This window comes from Peromyscus eremicus, chromosome 16_21, assembly GCF_949786415.1.
Source record: "Peromyscus eremicus chromosome 16_21, PerEre_H2_v1, whole genome shotgun sequence".
Classification (NCBI taxonomy): Eukaryota; Metazoa; Chordata; class Mammalia; order Rodentia; family Cricetidae; genus Peromyscus; species Peromyscus eremicus.
The window spans coordinates 57500942-57520836 of record NC_081432.1 but is presented as its reverse complement, the minus strand read 5'-3'; the positions used below and the strand labels follow the sequence as shown (position 1 = coordinate 57520836).

Genomic DNA, 19895 nt, shown 5'->3' with positions numbered 1-19895 from the left:
AATGAATCTCAGCTGAACTGCTGCTCAAAAGCCTAAAAGCTTAACCAGACTCTAGTTCCTGGTCCTCACGCCTTATATACCTTTCTGCTTCCTGCCATCACTTCCTGGGATTAAAGGTGTGTGTCACCACGCCTGGCTGTTTCCACTGTAGCTTTGAACTCACACAGATCCAGACAGATCTCTGCTTTTGGAATGCTAGGATTAAAGGTGTGTGCAACCATTTTCTGGCCTCTGTATCTAGTGGCTGTTCTGTTCTCTGACCCCAGATAAGTTTATTAAAGTGCACAATATATTGGGGGACACACTATCACCACAGAATTAAGATCCACTGGCTTACAATAAAAGGGAAGAAATTTTATAAACTGATTACAGAACAGTGGGATTTGTATCTAAACTCTATCTTTTCTTGAACTATGGGCATTTAGTGACTTATCCAAAAGCATATAGATTCAACTCCATACCCTCCAGGAGAGCATTCATTCATTCAGTATTGTTATATTCAGTGAACACTGCTAGGAATTGGGAAAACTTGTCTTTCTTTACTCTGGAAGGGAGGTCTTTGAAAACTGGAGAAATTTGTGCAAACAGCTCACATCCACCTGTGGTTTAACTCTTGCTGTTGAGTTTCTTGGACCCAGAATCACTTTTTAGGCCTTACATTTCCAGAGTTGGGATATCTGTTCTACCTCTTTCCCCACGTGTAACTTGGTTCTGTTCTTGGGTATTATTACTTTGTCCTTCCCCCAACACATACTTCAGCCATTGCTTGAGAGAATATGTGAACATTCTAAGATCCATTTGGGTCCTAGGGTGCTGTCACACGAGACGCTGATTTTACATTCTAATATTTGTGAGTGTAGTGGTTATCAGTGTCGAAAGTGCTACTGCTGTCTCGGGTCCCACGGTCAGAACTGCTCAGAGGCAAATGCCGGATTATTGCTCAGGCCTTCTGCCCACCTGAATGTCTTCATCCACATTAACCCCTGACACCTGATTTCTACCATCAGTACATTGAAACTAGGGAGGCCCCGCTGGCAGCTCTCTGATGGTAAACCCAGCTGCCTACCTGTATCCAGTCACACCTTCCTGTGTGACAGCCTAATGGCCAGTCCTGCAGTTAGTATATGTTTCCTGGCCACCATGCTTATTAACCTTACTTTCATAAAGACAGTAGCTATTTGCTCCAAAACAAGTCCAGAAATTATCCATAAACATTACTGAAGAATTTAGTACTCTAATTGATAAGACTAGAACCACCCTTCTCCCCAAAAGGAACTAAACCCGAGGATATCAACCACAGTGACTTACATGACATTGAGACAACACTGCAGCCCAAGCTGCGAAAGGCATTCTTTCTATGGGTCCATGTGGACCAAACAACTGATTATGCTAAAGAAATTGATTGCTTTTTTTTCATTCAAACGTTCTGTGAAGGTGCCCTGCTTCCTTGCCTGGTTGGCTTTTTAATTGGTAAAAGGATGTGTAGAATTCTATTGTCTTAATGGTAGATCATGAGACTCAAACAGTCAGTCCCCTTGCTAAGACTGGAGAATCCGGAAAGAATAGAAAGTTAGTGCTCCAGGTATGAAGAGGTTCAGAGACAGTGAAGAAGCAAAAGGCCAAGGCTGAAAAGAAGGGAGAGCCGCTTACATGTGAGTAGCCAGTGGCATCTGTGCGTTCTGAAAAAGGCTGTGACAAGCTGGACTAACCATGGAGTGGGGCTGAAAGAGTCCAGGGGTTTCCACCTAGCTTCTAATCATAAGAATCCATTTTACATTCTTTGGCACAACTAAATATAGAAATACACATGAAATGGATAATTTCCTAAGGAATTACTAACTATAGAGAAAAATACAAGGGAATGATTTATTTACTTGCTAATTATTTTATTTTCACAGTGAATTTTATTGTGTATATATACAGTACCATGTCATGGAATAAATACAGGTATTAAAATGGTTGCCATAGTGAAACATCATATCTATTACCCCATAGTTACTGTATCAATTTCTGTATTTAAAACAAGTTCAAAGGGTTCTGAGCTATTGTATAAAAATGTATCAGGCAAAGACCACAGTCCTTTTTTTTTTTTTAATAGTGTTACATTTGCCACCATAACAACGAAAGTTTTAGAGAAAAATGAATTCTTAAGTGAAAAAAAAACTGATATCAAATCCAGTAAAGATAGAACAATTATCTTGAATGAGAAAGTAGCAAAATGGAAATTTAATTAAACTTGACAATTAATTAAATATAAAGGAACAAAGCATTTGAATGAAGATGGCAGAGGTTAATGAAATTGGATGAAAAGGCATTAACAATAAGCAGTCTATAAGAGAGATACCTCAATTACAAAACTGCACATTGAAAACGAACACATGGAAATTGATATGAAACTCTCATCTGGATTAGCTGTGATCAATGTCAAGGGCTTTTAAGAGCGAATTTCAAGCTAGAGAGGAACGTTGTATTATGGTCAAAGGACCCATACATACGGGGAGACAGCATTGCACATCCCAAACACAAATCAAAAAACAGATGGAGATAGAGAATCCCTAAACATAACTAAAAAAAATTAGTACTCCTCTCTAATGGATAGAACTAGACCAAAAAAGTCAGGCAAGGAAATAGACTCTCCATCAACCACTTGAGACATTGAGAAAACACCACTGTGCAAACTGCAAAGGACGTTCTTTCTGAGTACATGGAATCACCAAGACAGGGTGTTCACATTGTTGTAGAAGAGTCTTAGTAAACAGTCTCAGAGAATTGCAGTCTTATAAATTACACTTTCTGACCAAAGTCGAATTAAACTCAGTAACTGTAATCTGGAAAAATATTTTGGAATTAAACAGTATGCTTCAAAGTAAACCATGAGTCAGAAATGCAAATGAGAAAGTATTTTGCAATTCTAATATATAACCTATTAAATTCTAAAATATGCAGATAAAGCCTTATTTAGGGGGCAAGTTACAACCTTGAAATGCTATCCTAAGAAAGGTTCAAAATTAACAATTTAAGCTACCACTTTTTGGAAACTAGTGAGAAGAAAAAGAAAATTGCAAAGGCAAAAATCTGAAATAGAAAAGACAAGCAGAGAAGGCTAATAAAACCAAACTTGTTTTTATAGCCTTATTAGTGAAATGGATAAGTCCACAGTAAGATAGCCCAAGTTAGTAATATTAATTAAAAAGGGAGCAGTCACACTACAGTCCTACATTTACCAAAAAGATACCAACAAATCTGACAATTAGATAAAATGGACAAATTCTTTGAAAAAATTGATCAAAGTTACCATAAAGTCAAGTAGGAAGTCTTAACTGCCTCCACTTAACACAGAACTTTTTTAAAAAGTTCCCAGAAAGGAAACTCCTGAACCAGATAGTGTCATTAATCCTATGAGAAATAGTATCAGTTTTACACAGACTAATAGAAACTGGAGTAAGGAACCAAAAAAATATGAAGATCACCAAAAAAAATTTATCATTATTCTTATAAAAAAAATCGTTTGCCATAGCAGTGCAACATTTTTTTGATCCCTGCAATGGGCCCACCCCCACTAATCACTAATTAAGAAGTGCCCTACAGGCTTGCCTGCAGCCCGATCTTACCGAGGCATTTTCTCAGTTGAGGCTCCCTCCCCTCCTCTCCTATGACTCTAGCTTGTGTCAAGTTGACATAAAACTAGCCAGCACAGTTGGCTCCCCTTGATAAGGGACTGTAACCTATAAGCTAAAATAAAGCCCCCTCCTCCACCCAAAAGAAATCAGTTTGTTGGAGCTGGAGAAATACCTCAGTGATTAAGAGCTGGTGCTTGTCTCACAGAGGACCTGAGTTTGGTTCCCACCACCCTTGTTGGGCAGCTCACAACTGCTTGTAGATGGCCTCTTCTGGTTGTGTGCTTCTGCACTCAGGTACACACACACACACACACACACACACACACACACACACACATGTGCACACATATACACATTCATGATTAAAAATCTATCTGTTATCCATACTAATAGAGCAAAAAGAATGGAAAAGAATTTGCTAAAACTCATCACTCATGTAAATAAAAGGATGTAACTTAGAATGAAGGGGGACTTCCTGAAACCGGTGAGTGACATGTGTAAACCAACTCACAGAGAAAAGCTACTGATAATACTTTAAATGGTGAAATACTGAATGCTCTAAGTTCAAAAACAAAGGAGTCTGAACTCATGACTTTTGTTTAAATGTCATGGAGTAAAACGACCGTTTTCTGAGTCCATTAGTAGCCACCTAATCTTAGGGACATGACTTAATCCCCTGTTCGAAGCATCCTCATCTATATGATGGAGTAAGAGCATCAGTAATCCTTATAGCTGTTGCAAGTATTAAAGTTACTTTATATAACATACTTAGAACCATAATTGGGAGATGGCAAATTCCCATAAATATTAGTGCATGCCATTGTATTTTTGATGTAATTATATGTGTGTTTGATCGGGTTTGTCCAGGCAAGAAAATAGTGTTGAATGCCCTGACGCTGGAGTTACAGGTGATTAGGAGTCAACAGTATGGGTGCTGGGAACCAAATTGCCATCCTCTACAAAAACAATATTCACCCTTCACCGCGGAGGCATCTCTGCCCCCTCACCTGTTATAGTCTTTATACCTAACAGTGAATCAGGGAGCCAGTTACCAATAATGGTAGAACTGATGATTTGGAACAAGGCAGCCACGAAAAGTAAAAAAAAAAAAAAAAAAAAAAAAAAGCCACATAAATATTTTCAGTCCTTTTATAATTGAAGAATAACAAATGGTTGTAGCTTTGGAGGAAATAGAGTCTTTTTCACATTTTAAAACTTGTAGTTTACTGTTACCAACAGAGAGTGACATTGATAATATAATTCACTGACTAGTTCTTTATCTTACTTTTAGTGGAATCATTGGTCTGAGCCCATATTCTGCCCTTTCTTTTTCTTTTTTTTTTTTTTGGAGCAGAAGTTCTCTGATGTGTTATTTCAGTATAAAAGACATGGCAAAGGCTAACAGTTAATTAGGAACTTGCTGTCTCTCAACCACTCTTGCTACGTGTTTATATGTAATAACTCTTAATATACGAAATAACTACTTGAAACAAGATTAGTCTGATCATTGAAAAATCAATTTGTGTCCCCTCAAAATTCACCCCCATTCCATGTGATAGTTTCCAGTGAGGGTTGGAAAAGTTCCAGTGAGGCCAGGTGGAGCCCCTACAATGACATCAGTGTCCTTTAGAGGAGAAGAGGGCAGAGTGCCTACCTGCCTCCAACCCGTGTGTGCCTTCGGCTGTGGGGAGTTGGCCATCTGCAGGCCAGGAAGAGAACTCACTTGAAACTGCTCTCCGACTTTGCACCTCCAGGGCTGTGAGACACTGTACACTTAGGGCAGCTGGAGCTAGCTGCTGTATGGCATGCTTCCAACACAAGGGGCCCTTGGCATTGTCTTTTAATGTCACCCTCTAAGATGATATTATTTCAAAAAATGTCACGTGAATACCTTTGGAGTACTAGATTTTCCAGTCAGCATCATTCCCCAAGATTCATCCCCAACTCATCATAAATCTCAACAAACTTCTTTTTATTGCTACTTTTCTATGGATTTTTAAAAAATTTTAAGTCACTGTTTACCCAACAATTTGAAGGATATTCAGTTCCAGGGTTTGGCTATTGATATAAAGCCAGTATGAGTAGTATGTAGAGCTTGACTTTTGTGAAGATGTTTTTGTTTCTTTGAGATAAATACCCCAGCAGGACAAATACTGGGGCACATGTTTGGCTTTCTAAAAAGTGCTGTTCTCCAGAGTGCGTCTTCTGCTTTTATTGCCAGGAGCAAGTGGGTGATCCAGTTTCTGTGGGTCCCCATTGCTCTCGACAGCACATTTCAACATTTTAGTGATTCTGATAGATATTCTTACTTTCTGTGGTTTTAATTTGCATTCCCCAGTGGCCACTGGTGCAAAGCAGTCACACAACGGTGTTTGCCCCATTTGGTCACTGGTGAAAATTTGCCTGCCTTGAAATTGAATGTGCTAGTCCTTTGCTGGGTGTGTCGTTTGCAGACACTTCTCTCCAGTCAGTTGATGATCTTTGTTCTCTTCACATGGACTTTCCCAGAACAGCAAAATAGTTAATTTCGGTAGGTGCCAAGTTCCCAGTTCAGTCTCATCCATAACCTGTGTGTGTGTGTGTGTGTGTGTGTGTGTGTGTGTGTGTGTGTGTGTGTGTGTGTCTGTCTGTCTGTCTGTCTGTCTCTGTCTCTCTGATGGGTACTAAACCCATAGTCCCTTGCATGCTGTGGAAGCCCTGTACAGCAGAACCACACTCTCAGTCCCCAGTTTTTACTCTATGGATTGCACTTTTGCTGACAAGTCTAAGAACTCTGTCTTATTCTAGACTCTGAAATTTTTTTTCCTACTTTTTTCATCATTTAAATGTACTGTCATTTTGAGCTACTTTTTAAGAAGTTTCATTCATTCCTAGTGTGTGTATGGGTGCATGCATACCATAACATGCACGTGGAGAACAGAGGACAGCTTATGGGGGCGGCTGCTGGAGATCCAACTCAGGTTGTCAGGCCTGCAGGCAAGTGCCTTTACACACTGAGCTGTGGCTCCAGCCCAGGTTCTGAACTGTGGTTCCCACAAGACTGTGAGTTTGTCTGCCTGTGGATGCTTAGCTGCTTCAGTACCACACTTGTGAAGTCTGTCCTTCCTCCATTCAAAACTTTGGAACCTCTATCAAAGTCACAAGAATATTTCCATAAATGTACTTCTGGTTCTCTAATGTCCCTTAAACTTTGTGCCCTTCTCTGTCGATTCCACATTTAATTAATTAATTTCACAGATTATCACATTGAGACAGCAGGATTTAATATCAGGTAGAATAATTCTCCTTTGTCTCTTTCAAGTAGATTTAACTCTTCTAGGGCCTGTGCCTTTCCACACGAATGTTGGGATAAGCTTGTCTGTATAAAGAGTAACTCTTTGGATGACCTGACCTTGTATTATGTTGAGTCTATAAATATAGAGTATCTTTTTTTTTATCTTTTGAAGTTTCCTTCAGTTTCTTTCATCAGCATTTGATTGTTTTTAGGATACACTGGTAGGTTTTGTTATATTTATACCTGTTTAATTTTATGAAGTGACTGTAAACAGCATTACATTTCAATTTTGCTTCTCCATGCTGTTAATACACAGGAATGTGACTGGTCTTGGTACATGCCATTGATATTCAGAAATACAAGCAGATTTGGTATGTGCGTGTTTGATGCTGTGGTTTGCTACACTAATCTTAGGAGTTTTTTAGAAACTTGTTTCTTTTGTGATTTTTCTACAGATGTGACCATGTTCCCTGAAAACAGGGGCCATTTTATTTCTTCTTTCCAAACATGTTTGTCTTTTCTTTTTCTTACCTTATGGAAAGGCTTAGACTTGGCCATTCAGCTCATCTCAGCAGGAAATCACACTATCCAGGATTAGCATGTAGCTCTGGCCCAGTGTGGTGTGACTCTGTGGTGTGACTTCGGTGTGACTTTGTGGTGTGACTCTGATGTGCTTTGTGTGCTGCTAAGAGTCACTTTTTTCCTCCCGCTCTGGTCTGCAGGGGATTGGAGGATTTCCCCAGGGGAGCTGCCAGGGCTCCCTTGAGGGAGGAGGACAAGGAGATTCTATAATCCACCTGTCTACATCCATCCATGACATTTGGGGACTGAGGAGCCAAATGTCAGGAAGTGAGGACCATGAGGCTGTCAGGCCAGTTTCTTTCTGTAACTTTGTCCCATTTAGAGCTGTTCTGCTCCACCCCAGTGTTTCTGAATGGGGAAGAGTCTTAAGCCTTTAAGGATACAAAGGTTGGGCCTCTCATAGGTTCTGTTTGCCACATCTCTCAGCACAAGGACCTCGGTCCTGAGGGCTGACTTTTAACAGGCGCCCAGTTGGGGCCAGTGAGATTGTCTTACCTGATGCAGACACAGAGGCTCCTCTTCAGTCCCGGGAAGCAGCTTACTTGGGTTACGGTCTTGCTAGGCTGGGCTTTGGGAATATGCCAGCTGCCACTTTCTCTTGGGTGAGGAATATGTGCAGCCCTGGCTATGTTTATGTTCACTGTGGAGGAACAAAGCCAAGCATGTCTATCCTGTCCTTGGTGATCAGATGATTTCTGGATTTTTTTGAAGTGTGTGTTCATGTGTGTTTGTGTACACGTGTGTACTAGGTATGTATACATATAGATGCCAGAGAACCTCAGGTGTTACTCCTCAAGAATACCACCCATTTTCTTGGAGACAGCGTCTCTCATTGGCTTGGAGCCCACCCTGCGGCTAGACTGGGTGGCCAGTGGGCCCCAAGAATGACCCTGTCTCTGCTGCTGCAATGCTGGGGTTACCAGCCTGGACCATACCCAGTGTTTTTTCGTGTTTAACTCGGGTCCTCATGCCTGTCCAGCAAGCACCCTACCAACTGAGCCAACTGCCCAGACCAAGATTTGTAAGTGTCTTTTTTGAAAGTCTAAAATCATCTACCCCATAGTTAGGAGTTACCAGGGTAAGATTCAGAGGAGACTGAAATACGGACAAGAGAGTCAGCACTCCGGGCCACCTTTATCCTATAGCACTGGCCAATCAGGAAGGAAGCTAGACACTTTGCGCAGCTGAAGGTCAAGTGTGGTAGTAAGGAGCTTGCCAATGCAGAAACCTGCCTTAGCCACTTCCTGCTTAGGGTGGGCTCAACAGGCTTCCCTCTAGGGGGACCCATTAGTCCACTGACCTCCACTTTGCATGTAAAGTAAATTGGAAACCCTGGTCCTGCTTTCAGCCCCGGCATGAGGTCATGCAAGTTATTTCTCTGAAAGAGAGTGAGGGTCCTAGCTAAATTAGATCATTGAGTAAATCCCTTCGGCCCTTCACACCCCTGTAACTGAAACAGAGGCTGTCGCCCTCAGCCAGGAAATAGCCGGAAACATTTGACAGCCACAAGAGCCAGGTCTCTTAGACTGTTTTTCTAGACAAGAATAATTTCTTGTAAGAAAAAGACTAGTAGAATGCTAACTTTACAGAACTGGAATTTAGAAACACATAAACATAAATGCAGGTGCCAGAGGGAGTAAACATTATAAAAACCCAGTCTTAACTGAAAATCTTACCAATAAATTGCACAGAATGTCTAAAAGAGCAAGAGGCTCTGAGCAAACAGGAGGAAGAAGAGCTCCACTCTGCTCTTTCAAGTTCTCGCTTGCGGCTATAAAATCAGGCCGTTACTGCTGAGGACTAGTTCATAAAGCTGGGCCATGAAGACATTTAGGTTAAACTACAAAAGAAAGCTACCAAAGGGTTCCAAATGACAAGATTTTCCCAGGAAAGTTAAAAGCTTTCTTTCTGCTGTCCCCTTTCATGGCTGATTTTACAGGGATGTGGGTCTCAGTAACAAACCATTCAGTCACCAAACCTTCCTACCTAAACTGTGATGCACTCATCACTTTGTTCTGAGGTAATAGCACCTTCTAAAGTGAACTGAACACACCCACCTGAATGTGCATATGGCATCTGAAGAGTAGTACCCTGAAACAGACTAAATCTCATCTGCTGTCTCCACAGTGTTCAAAGCTGCTGCAGTCACCATGTGTGTGTGCACACATGCAGGATGTAGACAGCCAGAGCTTAAACTCATGAGGCATTTGCTACCAGATGTCTGACTTCCCAGCGTCCTCTGGGATACTGGCCATTTATTTGCATTTATTCGCTTCTGTCCTATTTAGAGTTTTTTTTTCTGAAATGAAAGTTATATACTAATGTTCTTTACCTTGGGAGAGCAGTATAATCATTTATAAACAATTCACCTCATTTTAGGGGACACGTTAAAACCCAGTTTCTGTCACTTTTAGTTTCCACACATAGCCAGTCCTTTCGCTCTGGAATAATTATGCCATTTTTAGTTATTAGCTAGCAGGTGTATGAGTATGCAAAAGAACATCACACTGCATTCTATGGGCTTCATGTCTGTTTTGGTTTTGTTTTCTAGAAGAAGCTTTTCTTTGCAGGTTCTCTTGTTGCCCCAAACTTCACTGCTTGGCCATCTAAAAGGCACAGCTTTAAGCTGCTGTAGCCGGAGGGGCCGAGATGATGAAGAAGCTGAGAACTACTAGTTGGGCAGTGAGACATCTGGGAAAGCAGATTCACCTTGGACGTCAGCAAACATCTGGCAGGTAGATAATCAAGTAGTTCTTGAAACAAAATTAAGTCACCTGAGTTTCTATGTGTTCCTATACCTATTATCACCAATAGATTTTTTTTTCCCTACTAGAAGTACCCTTTGCCACTGTAGTGACAGTGTGCACAGTTTGGCTCCACAGGACTCTTTCCAAGGTCTAGGTGGCCTATATGTCACCTAATTTGGTTTGTCCTCTTCTGTTAACTCTGGGTTTTGAAAGTGTCAGGATTAAAAGATGTTTGTACTCCACATCATGCCACCAGAAATAACAAATAAGCAAAACCAAACACTATTTTTTAATCTCACTTGATTTTTAATGTGATTAATAGTGTTATTAGCAAATATGCAAATAATGACAGGCAGGAAAAAATAAAAACCACTGCAGAGATGGTGCCTGGTCTCTGCTCTTCAGGCCACTACTGCGCTACACAGAAAAGAAGTCTATGTGCATGGCATCCTCAGTATGGAATCAGGACTAGAACTCGTCAACAAGGAGCAATGACTAAGGGGTAGAAACATGACCTTTAGAATGCATCCTTCAGTGCTGGAATCTACTGGAGGGAAGAAGTACATGGACACTTTGGTCCTTGGTGGGGAGACCTCACTAGAAATGCCCACAATGTAACCTGCTGCTGGAAATGCATCTCTCCACTATGCAGCCTACAAACTGGGTCCCACTGACTTTTCCACGCTTTCACTTTCGCCTCCTCCTCCCACTTAAGGAGATAGATTTCTGCATTATTCAGGAATTGCTAGAAACTTCCTTCCGTCTGTACGTGGAATGCTAGTATTTGGTGACATAGATGCCCAAGGTTGTCATTTTCAACCAAGTTACTAGACATAGTTATAAAGTGCATTTCAGAGCAAAGGTACCTACTGGATGGTAAAGTGCAACATGTGAAGTCCTTTCAATAGTGCAAAGTGGTTAAGTATGTACATTATAGGTGCCAACCCCAAATCGAGCATGATCTACCTACTAAGCCAAAGAAAGCAGTGGAGGGGTCCTCTTACGTCTTTGATCACTTGCAGATAGGAGTGTTCTGATCGGTCTGTGTGTACGTATGTAGGTGTGAGTGTGCCCAAGTATGGATTAACTGCTCGGTGGCCTATGCAGGTGTCTGTAAGTAGCTTCCTAGAAGTTGCAGGTTTACCACGGATGTAATTTTGCACCCTCAACTTCAACATGCAATTCCATGTTAGAGAAGCACTAAGCTTGTAGTAACGGTTGAGCAACTTCAACCTGCATATAGCGTAAAGTAGGCACTTGGCTGTGAATTAAATGCTTAATGAGAACTACAGAGAAAACGATGGCTATAATGCTGCCGAGAGAGACGCCTATGTAATAAGGGTACGACTCCTCTTGCTCATACTCTCCTGGCTTGTCACTACCAAGGAGGTGTGTGGGACTCTGTGTGTAAGGAATTGTTTTTGGACTTGCTGAACTGAGAAGATCCTGGACATTCCTGAATGATCCATTGTGTGGCAGGGCGGTGAGATTGAGGAGGTGGCAGAGCAGTGGGTACAGATCTGTGGAGTTCATGGCTTCTTTTGTGAAATTCTTTCTGAAGGCAGGACCGTGGGCTAAAAATATTGGATGCATTTCTGCTAATGCATTATCATAACCATGGTTGCCTACTGTGAAGAGAAAATGCATGAACAAGTTAGCCAACCAGATGGCATTGAAGTGGAGAGAATTTCTGCATGGTCAAGTTCTGATCTTAAGTGCAAATTTTATCCAATTTGAGCATATACTAATGAAATCATCTTTTATAATCTCTGCTGCTGTCAACCCCACAAATCCCCTCAAGACATCCAATGTCAAATGGTTACAGATCTTTCTCATGGTCCATACTACCTTAAGCAGCAAAGAAGAAAGGGAACAGAGCACAGCTGGGCCAAGTCAGGGGGTGGGGGGGAAATGCAGGTGGATGGTTGATTTTGTTCCGTTCTGGAGCTGGCTGATGTTAGCAAATACTTATTGGGTAGCTATGATGTCTAATGTTCTAAAGTAAGGTGGTGTTAGTCTTAATCATAAAAGTGAAGCCCACCATTGCCGATAGAAAGTGAAAAGCAATTCAGAAACATAGACAGTACAGCAACCAAACCTTCAATCACAGCTAGGACCCACCATGGGAAACAAAGGTCAGAACATGTAGGTAGAGGGAATAGTCTGGACTCTGGTGGCTCAGAGCAAGACATAGCTTAGTATTCTGTGTGTCAGTGTGGCTACAAATAACTTAAGAGGTCGGTCTTCTGACGTGCACACCCCGTGGTTCCATTCAAAAACAAAGGATTAAAGCTGCTTATTAAAAACTGAATGTGTGGCTGATACCAGAGTAAAGGCATGATGACGGTTACTGCTAAGATGGGGACCTACGAAAACCGACAGGCTTTCATTTAAGAGTCATGAAAATGACCCGTGACTCCAGTTCTATTACTTATCCTTGCTACAAGGAAATTCACAACAGCATCCGAATGTAGAAAATGAAAACTCAAGTCAACACCTCTGAAAGTCACGGATCTGTCATTTCAAAAGTAATTTGACGTCTTCCTGTCAATCAAATCTACCTGCAGAAGTCATTCTAAATGACATAATTCTTTTCAATTTATTCAAGGAAGAATAATGCTGGGCTTATGAGCAAATAGCAAATATTAGACAGGGTGCTTTGCTCATCTGTTTAATTAATAATAACATTGAGAAATATGCCATTATGTAATATAATCCAGAATTGATCTAAGGGTGGTTGTGATCATTTCTGTGAGAAGTTGAGATTCCCATCTAAGTCATATGGGAATGCAATGATAATTCTCTCATATGACATGTACCAGAGAATCAGAGACCCTGTTTTATAATGGTAGTTGTTACCATAAATGTTTGATTCAATGGACAATATTTAATAATGAGTGCCCAAGGGAGATGATTCTTAGACTTCATTGTGAATGACATTCCTTGGGGCCACATAAAGACAGAGGGCTAGGCCATGTTCTCACAATGTCCAATGCAGTATGCCTGGACTTTGCCCAAGGATATGTCTTCCTGGCACATTTCCAGCTGATCTAGACACTGCTGTGCCACAGAATGCACTTTGAGAATGCCTGACTCAGTAACTGGTACAATTCTGGCAGAAAAGGACCACAGTAGCAGCCTAGCCATTGAATAAATGAGCAGCATGTCGTAGAAACAGAATCACTGAGGTTTATCTATCAAAAAAAAAGTGTGAACAACCTACTGAGTAATTGCAGTTCACAGAACCCAAAGTCCTACAAGGCCTCTCTAAATGTATGTGAACTTAAAAAAAAAAGAAATGTTCTCAAAGATCAGCAGACCTTTTCTGAGCAGTCCATCTACCTGCATAGTTAACAAACAGAGCAAGTGGAGGAAGAAATTATTCCCATGACAGTCTTTCCAGCTTCCTTGACGTGATCAGATAGTGATTTACAGGTTATTTGCGGGTACAAATGGTTAGAAACCAGAATGCATGTCGCTGTACATATCTGCTGTTAGGAGTCACAAATACACTACAAGCACATGGCCATGCAACTACTTTGCTTTCAGTCACTAAACAGGACAGGAACTCGATTCTAACTAAAGCAACATTTTTTACACACTTTTTCCCCAGTGTTGGTGATCAAGCCCAGGGCCTTACATGCTAGGCAAGCCTGTGTGCCACCAAGCTATATCCTCAACCTTGTACGTTTCTCATGGATATATTTTAAGAAACATTTCTAGATGAGTATTGATACAACACAGATTCTTCAACATTTAAGTAACAGAGAGTTAAAATATCAGTAAGTAAACTGCTGTATTATCCACAGCCTCCAAGTTAGCAAGAAACGGTGCAGAATGGGAAGAAATACGATAACATACTCACACAGAAAATCATCTGACTTATTCTGCAAAATATACCACCCTTCGTCGGCCACTGCTACGATTGGTTGAACTCGATCATTTTTCTTGTAATGCCATCGTTCTGGAATTTCCTCCTTTTTGTAGACTGTTAGATTAGGATGGGCACCAGCCAGCGCATCATAGACTTCATCAAATTTACCTAAGGAGAAAGGAGGAGAGAGGCTCTCAGAACAAGACTCACATTCCTCCAGACACCCATGGTGGGGAAGAGACTCCCGGCTGATGAAAAAGCCTGGAGGATGAACACAAGGAAAGGAAGCCATGCATGGCGGAACGCCATACCCTTAAGGAGAAAGTCTTGAGGGGAAATAGAAACAGTTACTCTTCTGTCACTAGCACGTGCTCTTACAGAATAAAGGGCCTTTGAGGAGCAGTAATCACTGCCCTCTACAGACTTAAATATGCACACAGATGCACACCCCCCCATCTGTGTTATAGATGATACCCTAAATACCAGGTTCTGTGAAGCCCAGCCAAGAGAACACAGCGAGACTAAACATGGCAGTCAGTCACTATGGATGTAGAGACAGACTCTCTAGAGAAGACAGCATGGCTTGTGGAGGTCAGGGGTAGGAAGAGAATGACTAGAGGTGGAAAAGCAGCCTGAGAAATGGAAAGGCCCTCAATGTATCGTGGGGGGCGGAGGGGGGATTGGAGAACTCCCCAGAACTTCGTATGTACCATATCTAGCCACCATCTCTAACTTTTGTTCATCAAATCCATTTGTTCTTTGTCTCTCTAATCCCCACACCTCAACATGAGGGTACCACCACACCACTCCAGTTTCCTAAGGGAACCTCATGGGTTGGTGTAACTTAGGAGTTGCAAACTGTTTGTACAGGCACACAGGCATACTTCCACATGGTTACCTAATAGATTCTGCTTAACTCCCCCGAGAGGACACAATTCCCAATGGTGAGGTAGTACAGCTGCTCACAAATCCATTCTCTCCCTTGATACTTAAGCCCAACCCTCCACGGTGCTACAGTTTCAGAAAGGCAAGCCTCACATGTCCAGCTACATAGTTTGAGACCTCTGGATGTTAAACATTTTAAACCTATCTTTAAAATGTAGCAGATGCTGAGGGGACAGTTGGGGAAAGATTCCAGCAGACGTTTACAAAGAATGCAAGTTACTATTAAAACTTGCTGACAGAAGTGAAAATAAGCCAGAGATTGACAAATGTACTTTCTCACTCATGTACTCTACTGCTTCCCTAATAAAGGGGCCTCGATTAAGGGTCTATTGAGGGTCACCAGCTTCCAAGAGATGACTGTGATTGTATTCAAAGGCCATATACATTTCTCTTGAGAAGGCGAGTCATGACTTTTATTTTGTGATTCTAAAATGCTTAAAACCTACAGCCCAAGAGTTAGTATTTTAGAGGGGGAAATTATACTCTGAGAAAAGAGATCATTGTTTTCAAAGTCTTAGGACTAAATCTTAGTGCACTGTCATGACACAAGCTAGTGTGCTGGAAGGGCAGAAGCTTCCACATTGGGCATGCGCAGTGCTAGGCTCAGATCGCCCTGAGTTCAGACTTACCTTCTTTTGGCAGAATGGCAGCTACAGGTGAGTGGTCAATCAGGGTATAGTGGTCTTTATCCAGATAGCGGTCAAGTTCTATCACCCTCTGCTTAGAGCACTGGGTCATTCCATGGTCACTCGTGATGATTAGGTTAATATTATTCCATAACTTGGCCTTTTTCAGCATTTTTATCAGATACCCTAACTTATGGTCAATGTCTGAAATGGCAGGCCCCATGAGAGGACTGTCGGGTCCCACATCATGGCCTGTGTCATCAGGTTCTTCCCAGTAGAGAAGACCGAGATTGATGGGGTCTTTGGCTGTAAACCATTCAATGATTTTGGCAACTCTGTCCTCAAAGGAAACGGACTCATTGTAAGGTAGGTAGTAGGTAGGGAAGCTCTCATGGATCTTTACATCCGTTCCCGGCCACATGGCCGCGCCACTAGCATGCCCTGCCTTCTGGTTTGTGATCCATATAGGTGTGGCTTCTTCCCAAAACTCAGAATCATAAATGTTCATGTGTTCCAAGGAGAAAGACTTGTTGTGAATAGGATCAAACATGTCATTGGCAATAATCCCATGATTCTCTGCAAAGAGACCAGTGACCAAAGTGTAATGGTTAGGGTAGGTCTTTGTGATAAAGACATTAGTGACTTGCTTCACATGAACACCGTATTTCATGATATAATGAAAATGAGGTGTTGGAACTTTATATAAGTAATCCCAGCGGAATCCATCAAAGGAAACTACTAGAACCTTCTGCTGTTCTGGCTGAAGAGAAAATGCAGGTGAATGAGTTAGGGCAGCCAGTGTGCAAGACACCACGAGAAACTTTGGAATCATTTTCAAAGTCCTTGGTCAGCTCAGCACAAGGCAATCTGTAGAATAAGCATAAAGAAGTTACTGGTGACAACTGGGATCTGTACATTTTCTTCCAAACTGAGTGACAGCGATAGCGACCCCGTGTACATCATGAGTCACAGCCTGGAAAAATTACGGTGCAGAACTCCATTTGACACAGGACACCAGGGCCAAAAAGCTTTAAGTGCCATTACAGAAACCCCTTTTACTTTCCAATAATCCATCAAAATATATTTCTCAAAGGAATGATTTAAATGAGCTCCACAATAACATTAAAAAGATGGTTGGTATATATGACTTTTCAGAGACACTTTCAGGATGATCTAGAATGCTTTAGCATTTTCATTACATTTTATTTGGGGTGTATGTGTGTGCGTCTGTCTGTGTCTGTGTGTGTGTGTACTATGTGTTTATACACTCGTAAGCCATAATGTGCCTGGGGAAATCAGAGAACAACTTCTGAGACTTAGTTCTTGCCTTCCACTATGTGGGTCCTTGGGGGTGAATTAAGTTGTCAGGTTTGTCTGCAAGCCCCTGACCTGTTGAGCCATCTCACATGTCCAACCCAGAATTCTGTCCAGAAACTTTTATATAGTCAAGTGACTGCCGGAATTTCTTATAAATAAACCAATACAGAAACTTAGCAACAGGAAATACTATTAACACATTCAATAGTGGTATTTAAACACATACACACATATAATATATCATATTTTTTTATTTTTGGTTTTTTGAGACAGGGTTTCTCTGTGTAGCTTTGCACCTTTCCTGGAACTTGCTCTGTAGCCCAGGCTGGCCTTGAACTCACAGAGATCTGTTTGCCTCTGCCTCCCGAGTGCTGGGATTAAAGGCATGCGCCACCACTGCTGCCCTGCTTATATCATACATTTTTATAGCCAACCATAGGCTTGAATGTTCTGTCTTAAGAGATATTTCTGTAAGGATGAAAGCCATCAAGTTTGGCTTCTTTTTTGTTTGTTTCTTTCATTTTTCCAGACAAGGTTTCTCTGTGTAGCCCTAGCAGTCTTGGCGCTCACTCTGTAGACCAGGTTGGCCTCAAATTCACAGAGATCTGCCTGCCTCTGCCTCCCGAGTGCTGGGATTAAAAGTGTACTCCACCACTGCCCAGCTAAACATGGTTTCTTGAATGGAATAAAATTTGTGGCTTCCGAATATATTTATAAAATGTAATCTGTATTCATTTGTTAATCAAATCTTAGGGTTCTGTGTACTGCACAAATAGATTCTAAACTAAGTATGAATGGAAGCATACTTCTCAAATTCGATTTTGGCTTTCCCCAGGTTGTAATCAGTCAGCAGTTAATCTTATCAATGACGTGCACAGAGAAAGCATTTCCCGGGATTCAATTTCTTAAAATCCACATTTGTTTTTCTTTGTTTATGTCTGCACATGTTTCTTAAAAGCCAATGCAAGGAGAAAGCATGGATAACTGATTCTGTGCAGATCTTACCAGTTCTCATCAGGACTTCCCATAAGGAAGTGTCCTGTGTTTTTCCCTTTATTGACCACTAATAATCCTAACCACACTTTGTGCAGAGAAATCTCTTGTACTCAGCTTCTGGCATCTTCCTAATTCAAACACGGTGAAGACATTCTCATAACTCAGAAGAGGCCCTGTCTCGTCCTACTATATTCTAGACTGAGGCGAATGTAACCTGTGTGGGGTAATGGCTTTGCTTTCAGAAGCATGAGCTGTATGCAAATGATACAAAGGAGCTTAAGGTAAGATTTGTTTCTTGTTTTGGTTTTTGGTTTTTCAAGACAGGGTTTCTATGTGTAGTCCTAGCTACCCTGGAACTCACTTTGTAGACCAGGCTGGCCTTGAACTCACAGAGATCTGTCTGCCTCCACCTGCCTCTGCTTCCTGAGTGCTGGGATTAAAGGCTCATGCCACCACTGATAGGCTAAGATTTCTTTTGTTTTTAACTGTAGTTTCACCTAAACCTGAAACTGTCGTAGACACTGGTCTCAAGACAATGTCTCCAAACATAAATTTAATATTGTATCTTGAATGCCACTCATTTTTGTCCAGTTCTGGAAGCCACATTAATAATGGCTGCAACGGGGGAATTAATTGTATGCAGGGAACTGCAAGTATACTGACTAACCTTTGTGACTGATCATGGCTCCTTCCCTCCCCCCCCCCCAAATTTTTCTCCCATCTCACCAACACAGAAAAACAAAAACAAAAACAAAAACAAAAAAAACCCACAACTTATTATCAATCAAATATAATTTAACGCCAAGAAAGAATCAATTGCACGGAACATCTGATTTTCATCTATTTTAGGAAACTCAGTTAATTGCAGTAAATAGAGGAAAACTGTTTTCCTGAGGCAAACTGAGCCGAGGAGACGTCAAGCGCTGTCTAAAGCTCAGGAATGCTCGTCAATAAAAACAAAAACAAAAACAAAAAAAAAAAAAAACGTAATTACATGGTTGACATAACCCAGGTGGGGGTGGGGATGAGGAAAAAAAAAAAAAAACCTAAATCTTTCCTTTCTACGCAGAAACGGCACAAAGCTCTGAAAACCGCTACATCTGGATGCAAATCGCCCTGGCCTTCCCAGTCCCTAGCCTTTCCCCTACAGCCTGGGCAATCAGGAGCACCAATCATGGGGCAGAGGAGTGTAGGGAAGAGGAGTGGGTTTATATAAAGGGGTTCGAGGGGGTGCCTGGGTGCACCGCCTCTTCTCCATCGGGGTTACTAGGCCTCCCCGCCCCCACCCCACCCCCACCCCACCCCCACCCCGGGCTGGTGACAGCCCCAGTGTGGGCCTCGGGAGGCAGGCCACTCATCCCCGGGGACTCACCCGTGCTGCAGTCGGTCTGTCCTGGAGCGTTTAGGGCGGGGAGGTGGCGGGAGCAGGGGACACCCGCGGATCCCGTAGGCTCACCTGCACGCAGCCCCAGCGCAGAGCACCTGACCCGTCGCCGCCCGCCCCGTTCCTGGAATGCCATTGGCTCCCGCAGGCTTGTCGTTCTACCCGGGCAAAAAATCCGCTCCTAGGAGTAGCTGTGCCGCCTGTCAATCAGTGGAAGCGGGGGTGGGCGCTGTGTGGGTTTGGAGGAAGGGGACCTGGTGGCCAGACTCGGGGAAAGCCTGTCACTCAGAATTTTCCCACTAGGCCTGTGGTGTCAGTGATGCTGAGAGACTGTAATGTGCTATCCCACTGGTTGGTAATCTGAAACTCACTTTTGTTCCACCTCTAGGCCTGAGTTTTCCTCTCCCTTTACCATAAACTGGTGACGTCATTCCGTAGGCTTTCATAGGAGAAGGGACACCAGGATACCATGAGATGGTGTTTATTGTTTGAGACCGGGTCTCATTTAGCTCAGGCTGGCCTGGAACTTG

General features: G+C 42.1%; 1 protein-coding gene across 1 annotated transcript; it reads right to left on the bottom strand.

Annotated features, from left to right (window-relative positions):
* Positions 1-10506: 10506 nt before the first annotated feature.
* Enpp5 (ectonucleotide pyrophosphatase/phosphodiesterase family member 5) lies at positions 10507-19478 on the bottom strand. The gene is made up of 4 exons (XM_059282182.1): positions 19354-19478; positions 15672-16535; positions 14089-14265; positions 10507-11851 (listed from the first exon to the last, which is right to left on the bottom strand). Exons 2-4 carry the CDS (start codon positions 16498-16500, stop codon positions 11424-11426), a joined length of 1434 nt encoding a protein of 477 aa, XP_059138165.1. The 5' UTR covers positions 16501-16535; positions 19354-19478; the 3' UTR covers positions 10507-11423.
* Between the last annotated feature and the right edge of the window lie 417 nt (positions 19479-19895).